The sequence below is a fragment of the Barbus barbus genome, assembly GCF_936440315.1.
Source record: "Barbus barbus genome assembly, chromosome: 8".
NCBI lineage: Eukaryota > Metazoa > Chordata > Actinopteri > Cypriniformes > Cyprinidae > Barbus > Barbus barbus.
The window spans coordinates 29,478,109-29,497,528 of NC_136736.1; the positions used below are offsets into that span (position 1 = coordinate 29,478,109).

The 19,420-nt window shown below is 36.6% G+C and overlaps 1 protein-coding gene across 1 annotated transcript; it reads right to left on the minus strand.

The window, feature by feature from the left end:
• Nucleotides 1-5,325: 5,325 nt before the first annotated feature.
• On the minus strand, nucleotides 5,326-13,945 carry LOC306874402 (HUWE1-associated protein modifying stress responses-like). Its single transcript, XM_079424430.1, has 4 exons — nucleotides 13,560-13,945; nucleotides 12,378-12,458; nucleotides 8,651-8,926; nucleotides 5,326-6,544 (listed from the first exon to the last, which is right to left on the minus strand). Exons 1-4 carry the CDS (start codon nucleotides 13,756-13,758, stop codon nucleotides 6,303-6,305), a joined length of 798 nt encoding a protein of 265 aa, XP_079280556.1. The 5' UTR covers nucleotides 13,759-13,945; the 3' UTR covers nucleotides 5,326-6,302.
• Between the last annotated feature and the right edge of the window lie 5,475 nt (nucleotides 13,946-19,420).

Genomic DNA, 19,420 nt, shown 5'->3' on the forward strand with positions numbered 1-19,420 from the left:
AAAATGTGTGTGTGAACGGTTACTGTAAAGTAATATAATTCTGAGTCACGGTGTCTTAGAATCACCCCTTATAAATCACCAGCAGCCTTCAGCCTGTGCCATATATACACTGTTTTTATGACTCAAACATAACTTTTTCTTTGAGATATTTTGCTATTCCACTCCACATACACCTACGGCCTTTCCTGAATCAGAAAGCTTTTTATCAAGACTATAAATGCTCTCAAGATTAGTCTCTATTTCAATCTCATTTTTAAAGTAGCAGTGAATGGGTGACACCATCTGAACGTCAGCATGAATTGTACAGTGACCCCAAAAGCATATGAGATCAGACTTGCTAAATTTACTACCCTACTAAGGACAGGATGATTCTCTTGAGCTGCTCCTGCGGTCAACATATATTATTCAAAATAGTGCATAGGTCCATGCTGAGTCCTGCGACTGTATGAGAGAGTGTGTGTGTGAGAGAGAGACAGAGAGAGAGAGAGAGAGAGAAAATGTTCTTGCTGTGAAAGCACTCATCCCAGACAGCACACCCTGCGGGAGATGAAGGGAGAGAGATAGAGGGTAAAAGAGAGAGAGAGAGAGAGAGAGAGAAAGGAAGAGGAAGAGGGAAAGGGAGTGATCAAGAGTAAAAGAGTGAGAGGGTCTAGGGAATGCAAAACTTGAACTAAAGTTAATATTTTCTGTCTGTTCTGATAAGTGCTCACCGTCTGATAGTGTGTGTGTGTGTGTGTGTGTGTGTGTGTGTGTGTTTGTCTCAGCCAGCTGGTCTAACCCAGATTGAAGAGGAAAAGTTTGTGTCAGATGGCACATTGCTGAGTGGCTTGAAACTAACAAAACAGTTTTAGAAAGAAAAAAAAAGTAGATTTTATATATCGATAAAGGGCCGCTCCACTTTATGGGACGCGGCGTAATTGAAGTCTGTGCATGAAAGAGCAAAGCTCGTCTATGCTCTCCATAAGAGACAAATCTGACTTTCTCATCATCTGCTGGTGTATACGGAAAGTCATCTCTGTGGTCTTTGTGACTATAAAACTAGTCAAATCAGAGAAGAATGTAAGATAAGCATAAGAAATTAGAATAAAACTGGAATATGCCCGAAATATACTACAGAGCAGATGGTGTTTTCAAAAATATGGTGATAGTACAATGGAGAAAATGTATTTGCAAAATATCACGAATACTAAATCAGTTTAAAGTCATATTGACTTTCAAAAACCATTTTAGATTTATACAGAGTAAAATGAGATATTTACAGAAAATAAAAAAAAAATTACTAGTGGGAGTCAATTGGATAACTGTGGTTCTCAACCGGCCCGTTTGTTCACAGCATTTGATAGCCACATGACCTTTTTTGTTTTCTACTAGATAAGGATAAGTGTTATCTATATTTGAGTAAAAAAATATTTGAGTAAAAAAATATTTTTACTCACAATCTCTACCCAATTTAAAATTCAATTACATTATTTTAAATGCCTTTTCCATGTCTAAAATCACATTTTAAAGGCGTATAAAATAAGAAATAAAAAAATATCTTGATTTTTCGTTGTTTTGGCTTATTTTACTGCTTGTTTTTACTTATTTTTAGATCATTTTTAAATAATCAAATCAAGTCATATTGAGGCTCCCTTGGAAGTTTTCTGAGGCCCTTCTGGTTGAGAACCAGTGTTATAGTTGAAAAAAAAAAAAAAATAAGCGAATAAAAAAATAAACTAACTAAAAAATAAAATAAAATGAACTAAAATAACTAATAAGTATCTAAAATAACTAAAAATAAAAATGTAAATCTATATAAACATTTACAAAAACAAACAAAAAACACGCACAAAAAATAATTTTACCCAAATTAGTGAAAATAAAGACATTTTAAAAATTCATAAAAAGATTAATAGTATCTTTCACTGGTGCTAGAATAGCAAATTTGAAGCAGTGACTAAATAGAAATTGGTTCCCATTACTGGCCCTGCCCCCTACAGGGCCTAGATGACATCAGCTATAAAGGAAAGTCCTTTCAAAGGCAAAATGTTTTATATGGAATAACATGGACTTATGAATCATGCACAATATGACCAAGAACATGCATTTTGAAAGTACATTTTCCATTTTGATTCCATGTACATTATATATGTGCAAGTTATATATCAAATACGAAAACGTGATGCTGTCTGAGAAGGTATCTTTTGTATAGATACGGACATTCACACACAAAGATTCTGGCGATAAAAATAGGCTTTTGTTCACTCTGAGGTGTTTGTGAGATGCAAGTAATTTCACAGAACCAGCCCCGGGGTCTCGCGTGTCGGGGTGTGTGTGGCAGAGATAGAGGCACAGACAGAGTTGCCCTTAGACAGAAGTAATATTTCAAAAGTGCTCCGGGGCTGGGTCTCACAGACCATTCAATACATGAGAGGAACCAAAGCGTTTGTGTGTTTTCAAGTGGAACACGGCCAAGGTGGACGGGGTGGGTGGGAGAGAGAAAGAGGAAGAGAGAAACATTTAAGGGATACATTGGAGTCATTGAAGTCACCCAAAATAATCAAAAACAGACATAAAATCTCTGATTTTACATCTTCTGATCTTTTCTATACAATGAAAGTAAGTGCAGAGGCCAAGTTCCAAAAAAATAGCAAAACTGCACAATGAAAGTAATTCATGTGGCTTGTATGATATATTTGAAGGATACATTTGCGATTAACAGACCAAAAAAAAGTTGTTTTTGCTTGAAATCGCCCTCGTGGCCTTCAAATCTCATTTAAAGGAATAGTTCACCCAAAAAAGAAAGTTTGCTGTAAATTTACTCACCCTGAGGCCATCCAAGATTTTCTTCATTCCAACAGATTTGGAGAAATGTAACATTACATCACTTGTTACTTACGTATAAGCAAGAAATCCACAAGTAACTCCAGTCCACCAATTAATGACGTGTGAAGCAAAAAGCTGCGTGTTCGTAATACACGTTTTTACATTTTTAATTGATGGTTTAAAGTTCTGTTTAATACACTCAGCTTTTCACTTCACAAGACATTAGTGCATAAGTTATGGATTATTGTGATGTTTTTATCAGCTGTTTGGACTCTGACGGCACCCATTCACTGCAGTGGATCTATTGATCCAAGTTAAGTAACAAACTATGTAACAAGAAACAAACTACTATGTACATCTTGGATGACCTGACGCTAAGGGCATTTCCAGCAAATTTTCATTTTGAGGTGAACTCTTCTTTTAAATATTATCACTCAGGTTTAGAATGACACGAGGGTGAGTAAGTTTCTTTTTTTTTTTGGTGTGCATTATGAAGTGTTTGATGTGTCTTACAGACAGGCTTCTACACATTTATTTCTCTCTCATTCCTTCCCTCAACCCACTCATGAAGCTTTGTTGTGATTTTTCTCATTCAGCACAGCACTTCATCTTTACAGAAATGTCCCACTCCCTCTCTCATTTCTCTCCAACGAGACAGAAAACTACCTTGTATTGACCGTTTTCACACCAAAACTACTTTCAAAAGATGCTTTTACCTCATTTACACACAATCTCTGTCGAGTTGGTGTTTTTGACGGATTTGATTGTCCATGCTCTCGTCGTCAAGCTTCTTTGTGTTGTTAACTGCTGCCCCCTAGCGGTGACTGCTCGACATTAAGCCGCAGAAGATAAAAACAGCCTCGGTTTCTCTTCGCTAGGGAGGATAAATATTACTTCTAGATATGTAACGTGTTGCTATGGTGATGGTCCTCTGTACTGAGAAGTGAAGATGATTCGGAGGACAGCAGCGTAAAGGAATGCGGAGCCGATGACAGTGTATGGTGACGGCGGACTGTTGCCATAGAAATAGTGGATCGTCCTGAAGCGCGCGCGCGCAAAGCGTCAACGCTTATTTTATCAATGAAACAACAGGTTTCGGGTTCAACAGAACAACAACAACAAAGAAAGGTGTGTTGAATGAACATCTTAAAGAGATAGCTCACCCAAACATGAAAACTCACTTCACCCTCACCGTTTTCCAAATCCATGCGGTTTTAATAGTCCGTGGAACGCAAAAGGAGATATTTTGAAGAATATACAGATGCAAAATCATCACTAAAAACAGACTATTGTACTCTCAAATCTTTATTGTAGGTCGTTATTCACTCGTATCATGATCTAATTCCATATATTAAATTAATGTACTTAGAAAAATGCATATAGTGCACAAGTCAGTTGGATGGTTATTTAGAAATAAGTTTGAAATCTTCAGTCATTGTCACTGCATAAAATCTAACAAATCTTAGATTTTAAAATCTGTCATTTTATGGCACTGGTGACAAAAATTATATGGTAACCAAATACCATATTTTCATTTTTACGACTACTGTATAGTCATATTACATTAATATATTAATATACATATTTTTCTGGTAAGTTTATGAAGCAGCTTTCTGAAACTCATTCTGTGAAATAATTGTCATTGTAGATGTATAATTATAGAATTTGTTAAACAATAAAGGTAGAAAATTTAAATAAGTATAACATTTTAAAAAGTTACAAAAGTTAAAAGGATAGTTTACCCCAAAATGATTCTTTTACGCACCATAATGTTGTCCCGAAACTGTGATCTTTTTTGTGTGAAACCTAAAATATGACAAATATCCTTTTTTTTTTTTTTACCATTGGTCGCCAAAACAGTTTGGCAATGATACATATATTTTGTGTGCTGCAAGAGAAGAAATGCAGTGTTTCAAGACAAAACTGATGACAGAATTGTCATTTTCGGGTGAACTATCCCTTTAAGGCTATATATATATTTCTTGATTGTATAAGGGAATGTTTTTATCTTGGGTGACTTGTCACCATTTTAATAGTGCTGTGGTTCTGTATGTCACATGATTATGAAAAGTATTATTTTAAAAGTTTTTTTTTAGAAAAAAAAAAGCCGTTTAAAATGGATTTGGATGGAGTATAGCACGTCACACTGTTGACACCTGCCAAACACATTTCAACAGCTCTTTTAGAGGAAAAAATGTTACGAATTGTCTGGGATTTGACATTCGATTCTTCCAGTTCTGTCCACACAACCCATTTCTTTGCACTCTCTGTTCAATGAAACTGTCCTTTATATTTCCAGGATGCTGGACACAAAATGTAAGAACAAAAATTGTTGGATTGTAGCTAGTATGGTGTGGCCATATAGCATCTCCAGCCTATGGATGCTCATTCACTGAGTGTTCAAACACAGCTGAACACATTGGCACAAGCAATAATTTTGAAAGCATTGTAATTGGCAGCTGTTGTTCACAGATTGTCAAAGGAACAGTAACAGATTGCACTTTTGATACAACAGAATGTGCATTCAAAATATTAGCATTTTAATCTAGTTTAAGGATAAAATCCTATTTGGTCTCAAATGGACCTCAGATGACAAAGGTAGCAAAAAAAGGGTAGTTAAAAGCTTTATTTCTTTAATGCAAGAATCATTATTGTACATTAACAATTCAATGGTCTCTGCACAGCTTTTTTTTACAATATGTACCACAAGTCTATGTCAGCACCTACAGGTATTTACATTACATAATGTTACACTGGAGACAAAGGTGCTGGGGAAAAGAGTGACGAAAGAGGATGAGTGAAAAAAATATGGATGCTCAGGAAGAATGAAGGGAAATTATTGAGTGATTGAGAGATGTGCATGACAGCGGATGTATGGCTATCACAGCACTTGTGCCTGCTTTAGAATTAAGAGAAGGCAAAAAAAAAAAAGAAATCATGAACAACATTGTCAATAATATTAAAATAAAACTTTTGTTGCTTTTCAAAGCCGCAGCGTGGTAACAGAGCTGGGGCAGTGACAGGTGCTGGAGGAAGAGGCAGGTACCACACACTCTAACACAAAACTCATCAGTCGTTCACTCACACACATCAAGTACTTGTATACACACGCAATCATACAGACATTGCTCATTACGTTGCGAACATGCACACAAAAATGTTTTCTTGTTCCTGCGTTCGATCGCATCTCCATTCAGCCATAACACAACCTTACACACACACAATCAACTCACGCAGCAATATAGTGAATGAGAGTTGTGTGTTTGTCGACAGAATCCTAATGGAAGGGCACTTAGGCCTCTGCACTGAACACTGTCTCCCACCGATCACCTCAACTGGGCTCTGTAGACCAATCAGAGAATGTGCTGGGCTGTGGTGAGCACTGTTATTGGCTGCTTTTATTTCCTGGTCTGAATAAAGATGGAAGGATGACTGAGGAGTGGCATTTTATTCTCGTATTTCGCTGTTGTCGTCGTCATTTTCTTTTTCTTAAGAGCTCAGATCATCCTATTGCGTTTGTGAGTGGGCGAGTCTGTTATAACATCATTGCACTGGGCGGAGCTTCGTTTCCGAGTTCCGTTGTCGAGGTGGAGCGCCATCTCCTCGGCAATGAAAGTGTTGAGGTCCACGTCGTGGAGACCGTTTCGGCGGCGACTGGGGGCGGAGCTGGCACTCAGGTGTGTAGGTGAACCTGGGGCTCCGGAGCGCATACTGATACTCGCCATGGCTCCACTTAGACCTTCAACACACAGGTAGGAGAACAAATGAAATACAAATGACTTAAACATGCATTTCACAAACCCTAACTCATCAAAACTCTAACTCCGCAAACATGCTACCAAAATATGTTCAAATTTGCAACATCAAAATTTTTTTTGAAAATAGAATAAACAGAACCCTTCACATCACATACATATAAATTCATTCCCAGCAATCTGAATTAAGTCATGGGAACAAATTCTTCATTTGTGGCCCTAACTGAATCAAAACGAGGGAGTAAAGTAATAAATGAGGGAACAAATTCTTAATTTGTGGCCACAATACATATTTTTGCCTGAATGTCATGTGCAGGGCTCTGTAAAAAAAAGAATTAACTAGTCTAGTTTGTGGGCTCGGAAAAACTTTGTCAGTGACATTTTGCTGTATTGTGCAGTACTATTTCTATGAAAAAAAAACAACAAAAAAACAAAACAAACATTTGAACAATACTAGAGGGCCACAGAGCGAGATGCAGTGAAAAAGTGTACAATGCATATTGCCCAAAGCAAAGAAGCACTTTCTATTATACGCTTCAAAGAATGTCTTGACATGTTTCTTTACTGTTCAATAAGAATAAGAGGTTTGAGATATATACACACGCATATATGCATACATACACACATATACATTTTATATATAGCAATTCAGGCCATCCTACAGCAATCAAGTAATTAAATGGCAGTGCTGTCAAACACACTCACCATTAGGGATGGGTATCGTTAAGGTTTTAACGGTATTACTACTCTTATCGATACTGCTTATCGATCCGGTACTTTAACGGTATTCTTATCGGTACTTTTTGTTTTACTTTGTTTCTTTGTTCATATTCTTACAGTATCTTATCTTGTGTATATAAAACACTAAAAATGCCTGCACTTCATCAATTTGTAAATGCACCAGTGTGCAGGTATTTTTTGTGTTTTATAAATAAGATAAGATACAGTAACAACATGAACAAAGAAACAAAGTAAAACAAACTGACAAATACAATAAAACAAACACAAACGAAATGAAATAAACAGTGCTTTCATTTTTCCATGAAGGTCTACTAATATTAATGTTCAGGTAAGTAATAGTTACAAAAGTAATCAAATGTAAATGAGCACTGCATAGTTTTCACTGTATGTACTGATAGATTTATGTTTATTAAAGCTATAACGTTGTTCAGATTAAGAGCTGTGGGTGATTTTCTCTTTGCATTTTGTTCTTTGATTAACATTGATAGCTCAAGCTCCAGTCTGACACTTTAAGACAATATACTGACACGCATCGGATTTTCTCCCAACTGTTCTCGTCCACTTAAAACAAAAGTGAAGACTCTCATAACCGGCCATTTTGACACATTGTGTGTGTATTTTTTTGGCATATTTGTGTGTGTTATTTCGACGCGCCCGAAGCTCAAAGTGTACTTTGCTTGTCCGTTTTGGAGCACGCCGCCGCGCAGGCACACGCGCGCGCACACACATTTCAGCCTGGGGAACAGCAGATTGTACTTTCAACGTTTTACGATCAAATATGTCCTGCAATGTAGCAACAGTAAAGACGGCATTTTATAACAATCACTGATTGAGCAGATTCAGATGTTAAGTTTTGGTTCGGAGGAACGAATCCGCGCCGCTATGAAGGGAAGGGGGTTGTGCTAGAAGAAATGCGGCTATAATCCTTGGAAGCCAAAATAAAAAAAAAATACTTAGCTTAATATAACAGCCACAGGCCTAAAGTGTGAGCAGATGTTTGAATAGTTGGTTCTCTCTTCTATCATAATTAATCAGGACTTTCATGTTGCGTGCGCTGAAGCTCCTCGGCGTGAGCGCGATCTGGCTTCTGAATTGCGCATAGCAAAAATGCATCATAGACAAATGTTTGAATATTATTGCACATAAAAACAGCTGGCGACATATATATATATATATATATATATAGAGAGAGAGAGAGAGAGAGCAACAATAAATGTATGTGTGTTTTCTTAATTTCTCCAATACCGACAGAAGTACCGATAACGTCAGAGCTTATCGATACTCCGGTCTTTCATAATTTAGCCCCGAGACCGATTAAATACCGAGTTTCGGTACCCATCCCTACTCACCATGCAGAGCAATGGCCTCCCTGAAAGGCTGCAGGTCTGTTTCTACAGATGAACTTGTCTCCGAGGACGTGGGTCGGCTTGGCGACACCATTGCAAGTCTTGGCGGAGCCCTGGAGTTACGTGGCGGTGGAGCTTTACCACAGAGGAAGCTGATAAGATCCTCACGCCGAATAGTCCGCCTCCTTTTCTTCACCCATGCCAGGACATCTTTGTTTCGTCTCTGATGACCGATCTGAATACCCAGCTCATAACTCCGCTGATGGGCATCAACACTCTCTGGTAAATGGAGAAAAAAAAAAAAACTTGGCATGAGTATTTCTGTATGCATGTCAGGAATCAGCCCAGCTGCATCAATGTCTCCTAGTGTTTTATGCCCAATGAAGTCAGTCTTATTTAAACATTCTAATAAGGTTGTTATAAGGCATCAAGCAGAGAGCAAGGATTTTATGTGAAGAAACAGAACAGCAGGTAAAAAAATAATAAAATAGGAAGCCTTTAATAACATAATTATGTAAATTTTACATCAACATCCAAAGCAATTGCGCAACATCATAAATTTTCATTCCGCCAGAAACAGCAGCATCATCTCCTCAGGAACAGCAGCCACTGTTCTTCAATATATTTTCAATCCATAATAAGCAACAAATAAACCGGCTCAACCATAACTGGCAGGAATGAAGATTTGTTTCAATTGACAGGGTTTCCATTGCCAGGTCGGAACCAGGTTAAAATGAATTATACGCTTACAAAATCTTGAGATGGGGCGCATGAAATGATTCAAGAGGAGATAAAATCTCACCAAGGTGTTTATAAGAAAAATGAGGGGGTTTAGAAAATACAGACTTGAACCGAATAATTTCTGGTTCAGTCAAAAGTTCAAACTGTGAACTTCAACACTAAACTTTGGATTGATAAATACAGAACACATGGAGCAGGCAATCAAACTTGAACTGACCACATCCCAGTGGTTCCCAAGTTTTTTTTTTTGTCGGCCTGCCACAATATCCACATCAACCACCACAAATGCCCACTGCCCCCTGCCATCAGCTCCCACGTCTTACACAAATGAGTGCGACTTTAGCACAATATTTAGCAACTTTCAGGCCCTTTCAGTGGCTTTTTTCACATAAAAGATACATACCTTTTTTTTTAAAAACCTTAGCTTTTCATTCAGTTGGAAAATGTCGCCAGTATTGCCCCGCGAGTGTGAGGTCTGACTCCCCCGGCGCAGTGTCACCTCTCTCGGCGTCTGTTCTGTGCTGTGAGCAGCAGTAAAGCAGCCAACTCGAAACAGCGTTTCCAAGCATGCTTAATGTCACTTAAAGCATGCTTGTCGCTTAATGACTGTTTGGACTTTTAAATATGAACATAATTCGTCTGTTAATATGCTCAGTTTATTACTCAGACGCAGGCACTGTGCTCAATGAGGCAAAACAGTAATATAGCCAAAACCACCGCATATAGACGCTTGTTAATGTAGATATATGTTGATTTTTTATTGCGATTATAAATCAGGATTTAAGAAGTATAGTGAAGCTGCGGTCACACTAGTCTTTGAGCATGCGAAATTGTTTTGCATGCTGCAGCAGTCTTGATATGACGTCACGCTGTGCAGCATCTTTTTAAAAACTTAAATTCAACACGTAACATTATAATACATCTAAAATGTAAAACCATACCATCTACTCCACTTTCCTGCAGCTCTCTTAATTTACATAGAAGGTCATGCTATGACATATCGATCTGTAGTTGGTCACACGGTATTACGTGATGCGAATTCGCAGGCCAGAGTTCACCAAATTTGAACTTTGGAACGCAGAACTTTTCACACGGGCTTGCGTTTGCGGTCTGATGCACACGCATGCATATGAATGGAAGTCAATGGAGCGAAAAGTGCAGTGTGACCACGGCTTGAGAGTGATTCCTGGTTAACATGTATCAATGGGTCCTGTTTAGTCACTATACTTGTTTAATGTATGACAACATAAAATGTAAAAGTGAACAGCTTTATTAGGCATTCAGTTGTATAACAGTATGTGACAGTTCATAGAGTTCAAACAGATCTTAAGCAAACTTGATGCAATGACGTCATAAATATGCAAATTATTGTGACGTCACCTGCCGCTACAAGTCTCAAAAAATCCTGTGGAAAACATCTTATATGCTTCGAAAAACATCTCACAACCTAAATCAGTCATATGTAGGCAGTGATCTCCAGTAAACTGAACAAACAAACACTCCCTGTTCCTGACAGCTCCTAAAGTCAAATCATCCACATGACACATCTGACAACCTCCCCACCACATCATCTCTCATTACCCCAACCACACAGACAAACATATGAATGATGACTCAAGTTTTGCTAGCAGTCAATGCCGTACACATGTTTAAGGTCTCATAACTGCAATCTAATAAAACACAACTACTCTAGGCTGTGAAGATTCTGTCTGAAGAGAGGAATAAATCAATAGGATTTTAAGAACTGCTGCCAGCCGTGTTGTTGCTAGTCTCAAATGTATGAACGACCTACTAAACGCTGTTCAACAGCTATTTTTTCAATAAGCAAACAGGTGTTCTCCATTATAAAGTAGTTTCCAGAAAGAAAAAAAAAAAACAGTTCTTTCTGCATGTTACGAAATGTCTTATTTGTGAAATGAGTGGTTGAATTGCTCACTTAACTGATTTATTAGAAAACACTTTCACAGCCAAACCCTTCACACTTATTCTATTTTGTTGTAACCGAGATTGATCATCGTTCAGTAGCTACTCATTCATGAATAAGCTGCCTTGTCACTCAAAATTTTGTTCAGACTCAAAACACTGACTCTAACTCATTGGTCTCAAACTCAATTCCTGGAGGGCCATAGCTCTGCACAGTTCAGCTCCGACCCTAATCAAACACACCTGATCCAGCTAATCAAGCTCTTCAGGATTACTTGAAACTTCCAAACAGGTGTTATTTGGGGCTGGTTGAAGCTAAACTCTGCAAAGCTGTGGCCCTCCAGGAATTGAGTTTGACAGCACTGCTCTAAATGGAACATATTAGTACCATAAAGATACATTTTAGTACGTTTATAAAGGGTACCTCCCTAGTAACAGTTTTGTACTTTTTTTTCTCAGAGTGTAGGTTCAACCAATGACATTTCTCCTTACAGCCTGCACCTTAAAGCTATTGGTTTGTGCTACAGTTAAGGCTCATTCCCACCAATGATGAGAGCTGTAACAATAACTACAAAGTTATACTTTTAAGTTCTAAAATAATCGTTCTAATTGTATGAGAATAGAGAAGCCCACAAATAGAACAATAACATGTTGAGGAATGATAACATTGGAATCACTTTCAGAACTTTTTTTTTTCAGATGAATGAATGATAAAAACATTAGCCAATCAGAATCAACCTGACTTTAAAGAGTTCAAGCATTTAAAGCGACAGGCGACAACTGAAAAGTGTGCTTATAATAAACAGGATGTCACCGTTGGTATAGTATGTATTGGTGTGGACACTAATATAATTATTTTTCTTAATGTGAATAGGCCTGTTGTGTTTAAAACCAGGAATGACCTTAAGTGAATGAAAGATGAGTGTGATAAAGAGACTCATTTGAAAACAGCAATGTGTTCTCAAACAAAAAACAATATTAGTACAGTAAACTGCAGTCCAATTAACGACGAACCACAAACTGTCACCTAAAATGCAACAGTTTGTTTAAAAATGTCTCAACTTACCTTTGTATAGGTTAGTGACGGCAGTTGCAGCATTTTGAAAGGGAACCCATAAGGAAAGCCCCTGTTGTTGACATACTCTATCTGAAGGAGTGAACAGACAGGAAATGTTTACGTTGCAAGTGGAGACACATCATTTCCCGTCTTAATGTGATGCATACATTTTAGCCACTGTGTTTAAAGAAAGCCAAGAAAACTCCCAAGACAACTAAGCCCACATCAGTTTTATATTTAGTACCTTTACAGCCTCTCACACTGGCTGTGTCACGAGATTTTGTGAGTGAGACACTTTTGGGCAGTCTATGATGACCATAAGTGCGGTCTACATAAGCAGTTCTCTATGTTTTGAGACACAGCCATTAATTACACGACGTCTAAATTTGATATGTAGCAAGAGGACTCTACGCCATTTTGTTGAGTAGCTTTAGTGTATCTGATGGTACCGGGTTGTCCAAACCACAACTTTGTGAAAACGTGTACTCGCAAATTAAACCAGCTGTATAGCGTTTTATCTATTTAATAACAAATATGAACAAAACAAGCTCTGACACAATAACTCACAATCTTTAAACTTAGCCTGCAAATCTTGCCTTCGCCATTTTGTTTCGCATGCTCTTATTATTGTTAAAGAATAATCACGTTTTCATAAATTCATATCGTAGTTTGTATTGCTAGATCTTTTTGTCAACACACACGACGTTTGAGTTCATAACAGAGGAGTTTTCGATCACAAATCGAGTTATTTTCATCAGATGAACTCCTCCCTGCACTTCGCCATTTTGTTTTGCTGATAGACAACCAGCTGGGTGACGCTTTAAATGTCTTTAAAATATCGCGAAAAACGTTTAGTGTTATCAATAAACAGAGACGGATAACCGGTGACATTTCTGGATTGTGTCCTCACAGAAACTGATTTGTGTGTCAGTTTACGTTGCTCTTCTGCCACTTAGCATCAATGCTAATCTGTAAACGCCACCGACCGTCAAAACAACCAAATAAGGGGCCCACATATTCTTAATTGAGCCCTAAATATGTACTTTATTGTAAAACAACTCATCGGCATCTTAATTAGGTCGCATTAGATTTAGTTTGGTGGCTATCCGTTGAGCTTATGAGCTAGTGTCCTTTGTTTGGCAGCGTCAGCTAAGGCTAGCTCTCAGTGACTTTTTATTACATATTTCGCACCTTTATACAGTTGTGCGACAGCGGTGGCGGAGTTCTGGAAGAGATGCCAGAGTGTTTGTTGGCTCTGCTCGGTCTCCTCCTCGCTCGGTTCCTCTTGCTCGGCCTCGGCTAGGCACTGCCGCTCCCATTTGGAGAACCAGTGCTCGGGTCCGTGTTCCTGGATCTCCGCTTCCCCCTCCTCCTTCTTCTTCTCCTCCATGGCCACAAAAGCACTTAAACCGCTGTAGTAATGCTCTAAAGTTAGCTTAAAAAGTTCTCCGAGGTGATTAAACCCGGCCGTGCTCGATTGTCGGCGGCGGCCTCATCGACAGCTGTTAGTTTACGTCTGCATCGCGAACGGCGCTTACACTTCTCCGCCACACAGTCGATGAAAACAACTTAACGTTGCCGAGACGCAAACCCCGCCCCTTGAATTATGCTCGACGCCGATTGGCTACAGAAATGCGGGGGGCGTGGTTGGGCGTCAACGGCTCAACTGTTCATTAGATGCGTCAGCTGTCTGTCATCTGAGCGACAATAAATGAAGACACTGCCCCTGTTTATGTGAACTGCCACACACCAAATACTTGAACCTCAAGTACACTGAATAGCAACGCAAGATTGCGCAAGCCCATAACGAGTAGTTTTTTGTATTCATACAGCGATGGTCCTTTACAAAGTCTTTTCCTGTTGCTCTACTGTTCATTACATAAGGCGTCTGTTCAACAAAGAACGGATTTTGATGATACAGCCTGTTGTGATGACCTTCTTTGGCCTACAGAGGGCGTCATTGCACTAATACACTAATGCAGCTATAGTCATTTAAAGTCAGACGTCTTTACAGGTAGCATACGAATACAGAGAAAATACAACAAATAAAACACCTCTCTTTTTATGTATAAACACAAGACTGTAGATCATTCCCTCTTAAAAAAACACTATAGGGTCATTCTAAGCTTTTATTTAATCCTGTAAAAACTGACATATGAAATAAAGACTTCACACATTTTTAAATCAAACTGAAATATTTGATACATCACACTTTTATGGATCAAACTGAGCAAAAAATATGCAACTCGGTGCAGTTGCTGATAAAAAAAGTAAGATGAAATTCTGATGAGGTCTGTATAACATAATCTCTGTATTGTGGGCAAAATGCAATGCAATACAATGATGATTGAGAGATACAAACAGATCTGGACAGAAGTGAAGTACTTTTACTTTACTCAAGTAAATTAAAAAAGTGTCTGTACTTTATCAGAGTGTTTTTCTTTGGAAAACTTTTACTTCATTACATTCCAAAGCATAATGTCATACTTTTTACTCCACTATATTTCATAAATAAAAGTAGTTTTTTGTTGTTGTTGTTTACCTTAAATAAGGCTACTTAACATTAAAAATGTAGTACTTTCTTGTACTCAAGTAAAACTTTTTTACTTGAGTAAAAGTAAGTACTAGATTTCTAATGTAATTAAGTATAAATGATATTTAATATGAAACATAATGCAGTAAAAAGTACAATATTATGCTTTGGAATGTTGTGAAGTAAAAGCTTCCTAAAGATAAACACTCTGATAAAAGTATTGACAATCAAAGTTGCTTCAGTCCAGTTAATGTTTATCGTTAAAAAATAAGTAAATATTTCACAACAAATGTGTGCCACAAACTACCAATCACATTGATAGAAGGCATGTAGTAGGATAATTTATAAATTTGCATGTTAAATATGATATAGTAGTCTCATCGATGAGCTATACTGAATTTACATTATTTCCACTGACGTTCAAAACAGGATATTTAAGTAGGTTTTGATTGCATTTTACAAAAGGTTTAAGAAAGTCAAAATATTATGTTGATAGAAAACCATTAACATTAAAATTAGTGTAATATTTCCTATTACGTATAAACATTTAACATATTTTGATGTTATATGTTGTTTCATAAGTGCAGGAGTTGCATAGCAGCAAGTGTTACGTAGAACCGGGCGTGTGAGGACTTTGACAGGAGACACAGTGACCCGTGGTTGTATGGGTAATTCACATCTGGAGGATAAGGTCCTGAAAGGGTGGAGCATCAATAGACACTTAAATGTTCATTCCACCTGGAAGCTTGTCACTTTTTCTCTCCTCTTCCCTGCTTCAGTCTCTCTGGCTCCATGGATGTGGGTGAGCTAAAAATGTTGCCTGCCGGGGAAAGCGATTGCACAAAGGTGTGTGTAAAAGTGCCGGACCCAACTCTGACATACCAGAATATTCTCTACTGCATTAGAGAAAGCCAGAGAAGCCCTGAGCGAGAAATCCTAAAAAACGTCAGGTTAGTGTCTGTGTGTGTGTTTATGTGAAACAGTTAGAGCAGATGCTTCATAAGAATTGGCTTCTCCTTTAAACAATACTTTGTATTCCTTTCCATAACAATGATACATAGTTAATGAGTATGTTATTATATGTACATAGACTGCTCTTTTGTTGCATGCATCATTATGAAATCAGATCAAAATAAAAAATGTGCCCTATGTAATAGCATTTGATTCAAATGTTAAATAAAAAGTGACTTCGTGAAATTAAAAGATATAATTTATGGTAAATTATACACTACTGTTCAAAAGTTTCGGATCTGTAAAATTTTCAAATGTTTTTGAAACAATATTTTATTCTCATCAAGGTGGCAATTATTTAATCAAAATAGTGTAAAAACAATAATATTTTAAATATACTTTTTTCTATTTTAATATACTTAAAAATATAATATATTCATTTGATGGTAAAGCTGAATCAGCAACATTACTCCAGTCTTCAGTATCACATGATCCTTCAGATCAATCTAATATGCTGATTTACTGCTCAAGAAACATTTCTGATTATTATGATGATGATATCCTGATGGGCACTCTGACTGTGTGGGAAAATCTATTATTCTCTGGAAATCTGCGGTTGCCAAGGAAACAGTATTCCACTGCTGATAAGAAAAAAAAGGTGGAGAGCATCATTCAGGAGCTGGGATTAGAGGACTGCGCAGACACCAAGGTTAGTCACAAATGCTACTGATGCTTTTCAGGTCCAGCTCTTTTCATGCAGTTAAAAAAAAAGCAATTTATATAAACATTGTCTTCTCATTTTGATCATTTTTGTGGGGCATATACTCAGAAATGTAACTGTCCTGGGATTGCAAGAGAAAAGGGAATAAAAAGTCTTAAAATAAAATAAAATATTGAAAATGTATTTATTAATTTGGTATAGTCCTGTTTTTAATTAATTTTCATTTTTGTTTTAAAATGATTAATTATTGAAAAATGTCTGTTCTGAAAATAAGTCACAAGGTTACAAATATATTTTATAAAAGAATTTTTATGACAAGGATTTCATGCTATTAATAATTCCAAAATCTTTTGACCTAAAAAATTAAATAAATTAATAAATTAATTAATTAATTAAATAAATAAATATGGTACATTTCGTTTAAATAAAGGCTGTCAAAAATACAGTAACATGTTAATTTCTGTGATTAATATTTTCTATTTAACATTTATTTATTTATTTTAAAAATATATTTAGGCAATTCATTTTTTTCCCTTCCTCAAAATATTACCAAAAGTTTTCACTAGTAAAATAAAGCAAAATAAACTTATAATTATATTGAGACATAAGCATCACTATATTTCTATAAAGACAACATGTTATATATAAAAGGCACAGCTAAATGTGACATTTATTATAATGGCTTTATGTGAAGATTGTTTTATGTTCACTTAAAGTAAAAGTTAGAATATTTTTTTATATTTTATTTTCTTTAACAGTTTAGGCCTATTAAATGTTACAAATAATGGCACAAGTTTTACTGTAATGTTGAATGGCTATATTTACTCACTGTATCCTCAGACATTGGTGCATAATTCCATGCCATAATTTATAGTACTTATATAAAAGTACAAACTTATTTTAATAACCCTCCATCGCCCTGCTTATTATGTACCCCATATAGTGCCAAAGGGAAATGTTCTATTATTTGCTACACTAAACAACATTGCACTGTGGAGCCAATAAAGCTCATTCTGATTCTGATTCTGATTTAACCTAGTTTACATAATGCATTTAAAAAAAAGGTGCCAGGGTTGCCAGAGTTCAATAAAATCAAAACAAAAAATGATTAGCCTTTTTGCTTCTGCAAACACTGCAGTATTACATGAAATATTCAGTCAGTGGCTAGTATCTTCACTACATTTTCTTGGTATATAGTAGAAAAATTATATTTATCTGTTTTGATTTAGACTAGACTATTAAATTAATTATTCATATTCATTATTATTTTCTCCTCTGTTGATTAGGTTATACGTGTGAGGCTTTCAACAACCCTGCAGATTTCTTTCTGGACATAACAAATGGGGAGGCCCTTTCTTCAATGCCAACAGGTGATACAGGCATGCAATTATGAACACATATAAATGAAACTAAGGCATCGACTTACATAAAGTAATACATGTTTTGTGGTATTGTTCAATCACATGGTTCAGTGGATCAAAAGTTTCTCTCTGTTCCTCAGAGAAGTCATTGGCTGAGCTTTACAGGGAGTCTCACTACTGTGCCGCTGTCAAAGAGGAGTTGAAATGTATCACTGGACCATCAGATCCTTCATCTGAGGCCAAGAGCAAGGCAGCATCCTATGCGACATTATTTTTCTACCAGGTTTGTTTCATAAGACAAAAATATATATTTTTACATGTGTATTCAGTAAATGATTAAGCAGTACATTATCTTGACCTGCTGTTCAATGTTAGCTCTTATCTGTTAACAGGTCAGCTATGGATGAAATGAACAGTGAGCTATAAACCTTGTCTTTCAGATAGTTAGTTTTTTTGTGTGTGTATGTAGTTAAAGGTGGTATGTTGGAGGACAATGCTGAACGTTGTCAGGAATCCTCAGACCTCATATGCTCAAATGGCATCTCTGTGCTCTGCTGATTGGACTCATCTACTACCAGATGCCTTTAACTCTTCCTGAAGCCTTGCAGAACAGGTACTGATAGATCCATGCACACATGCATCCATCCATCAATTCATCCATTCTTCATGCAGGTTGTGTGTGTGTGTGTGTGTGTGTGTGTGTGTGTGTGTGCAGGATCGTGTAGAAGATTTTTATTAGTCAAAATATGAATTAATGTAAATTATTATATTTAAATGTAAATATCAATCTAGGCTTTCTGGGTTTGACAACTGATACATTTTTGGAAATACAAAATGCTCTGCAAAGTTTAAAAAGGCCATGTTGTGCAACATATTTGTATTTAAAATTCATTATCATCTATTTAATTGCTTTTCTGCTAAAGTTAGTAAAATTATTTGATAAAGTTATTCATGAAAGGTAAAGTGACTAAATGTTTCTCTTGTAAAAATCTCTGTTTGTGCAATTGGACTGTTAACTCAACTTTATAGTTACTGACATATAACCTTTGTGACATGTATTAAATGAAACTTAAGTTCTCAATTCTTTGTGCACATTGAAGGCATGTACTTCAAAAAATGTATGGTCATATCATAGATTTTGCTCTATTTAACCAAAATGTCAATATACGTTAAAAATCGTTTTTCATATATTCTGATCTATATTTGTTTATCACATTAATAAAATTTAAATGTGTAGCCTAGTAGTGTGCTTAAGTGAATGCATGTTGTTTTCCTTACAAAGAACATAAGTAATGTAACCACTAGGCAGCAGCAGCGTTCTGAGTCATGACCTGCTGTCACTTACATTCTGCACATTCCTCCATGTCTTCCGCTGCCTTGATATTAGTTACACACACACAACTGTATTTTTAGAAGTAGTTTGATTATCTATTATCATAGTAGCTATTAACTGAAACTTGTCATTCTGTCTTTTAGCTATACATGC

Excerpts from the sequence above, each read along its gene's own strand:
- LOC306874402 (XM_079424430.1), bottom strand. The coding sequence starts at position 13,758 with ATGGAGGAGAAGAAGAAGGAGGAGGGGGAAGCGGAGATCCAGGAACAC. Across the intron at positions 8,927-12,377 it reads CGTCACTAACCTATACAAAG|AGAGTGTTGATGCCCATCAG; the intron begins GTAAGTTGAGAC and ends TCCATTTACCAG. Across the intron at positions 6,545-8,650 it reads GGAGGCCATTGCTCTGCATG|GTCTAAGTGGAGCCATGGCG; the intron begins GTGAGTAGGGAT and ends TGTGTGTTGAAG.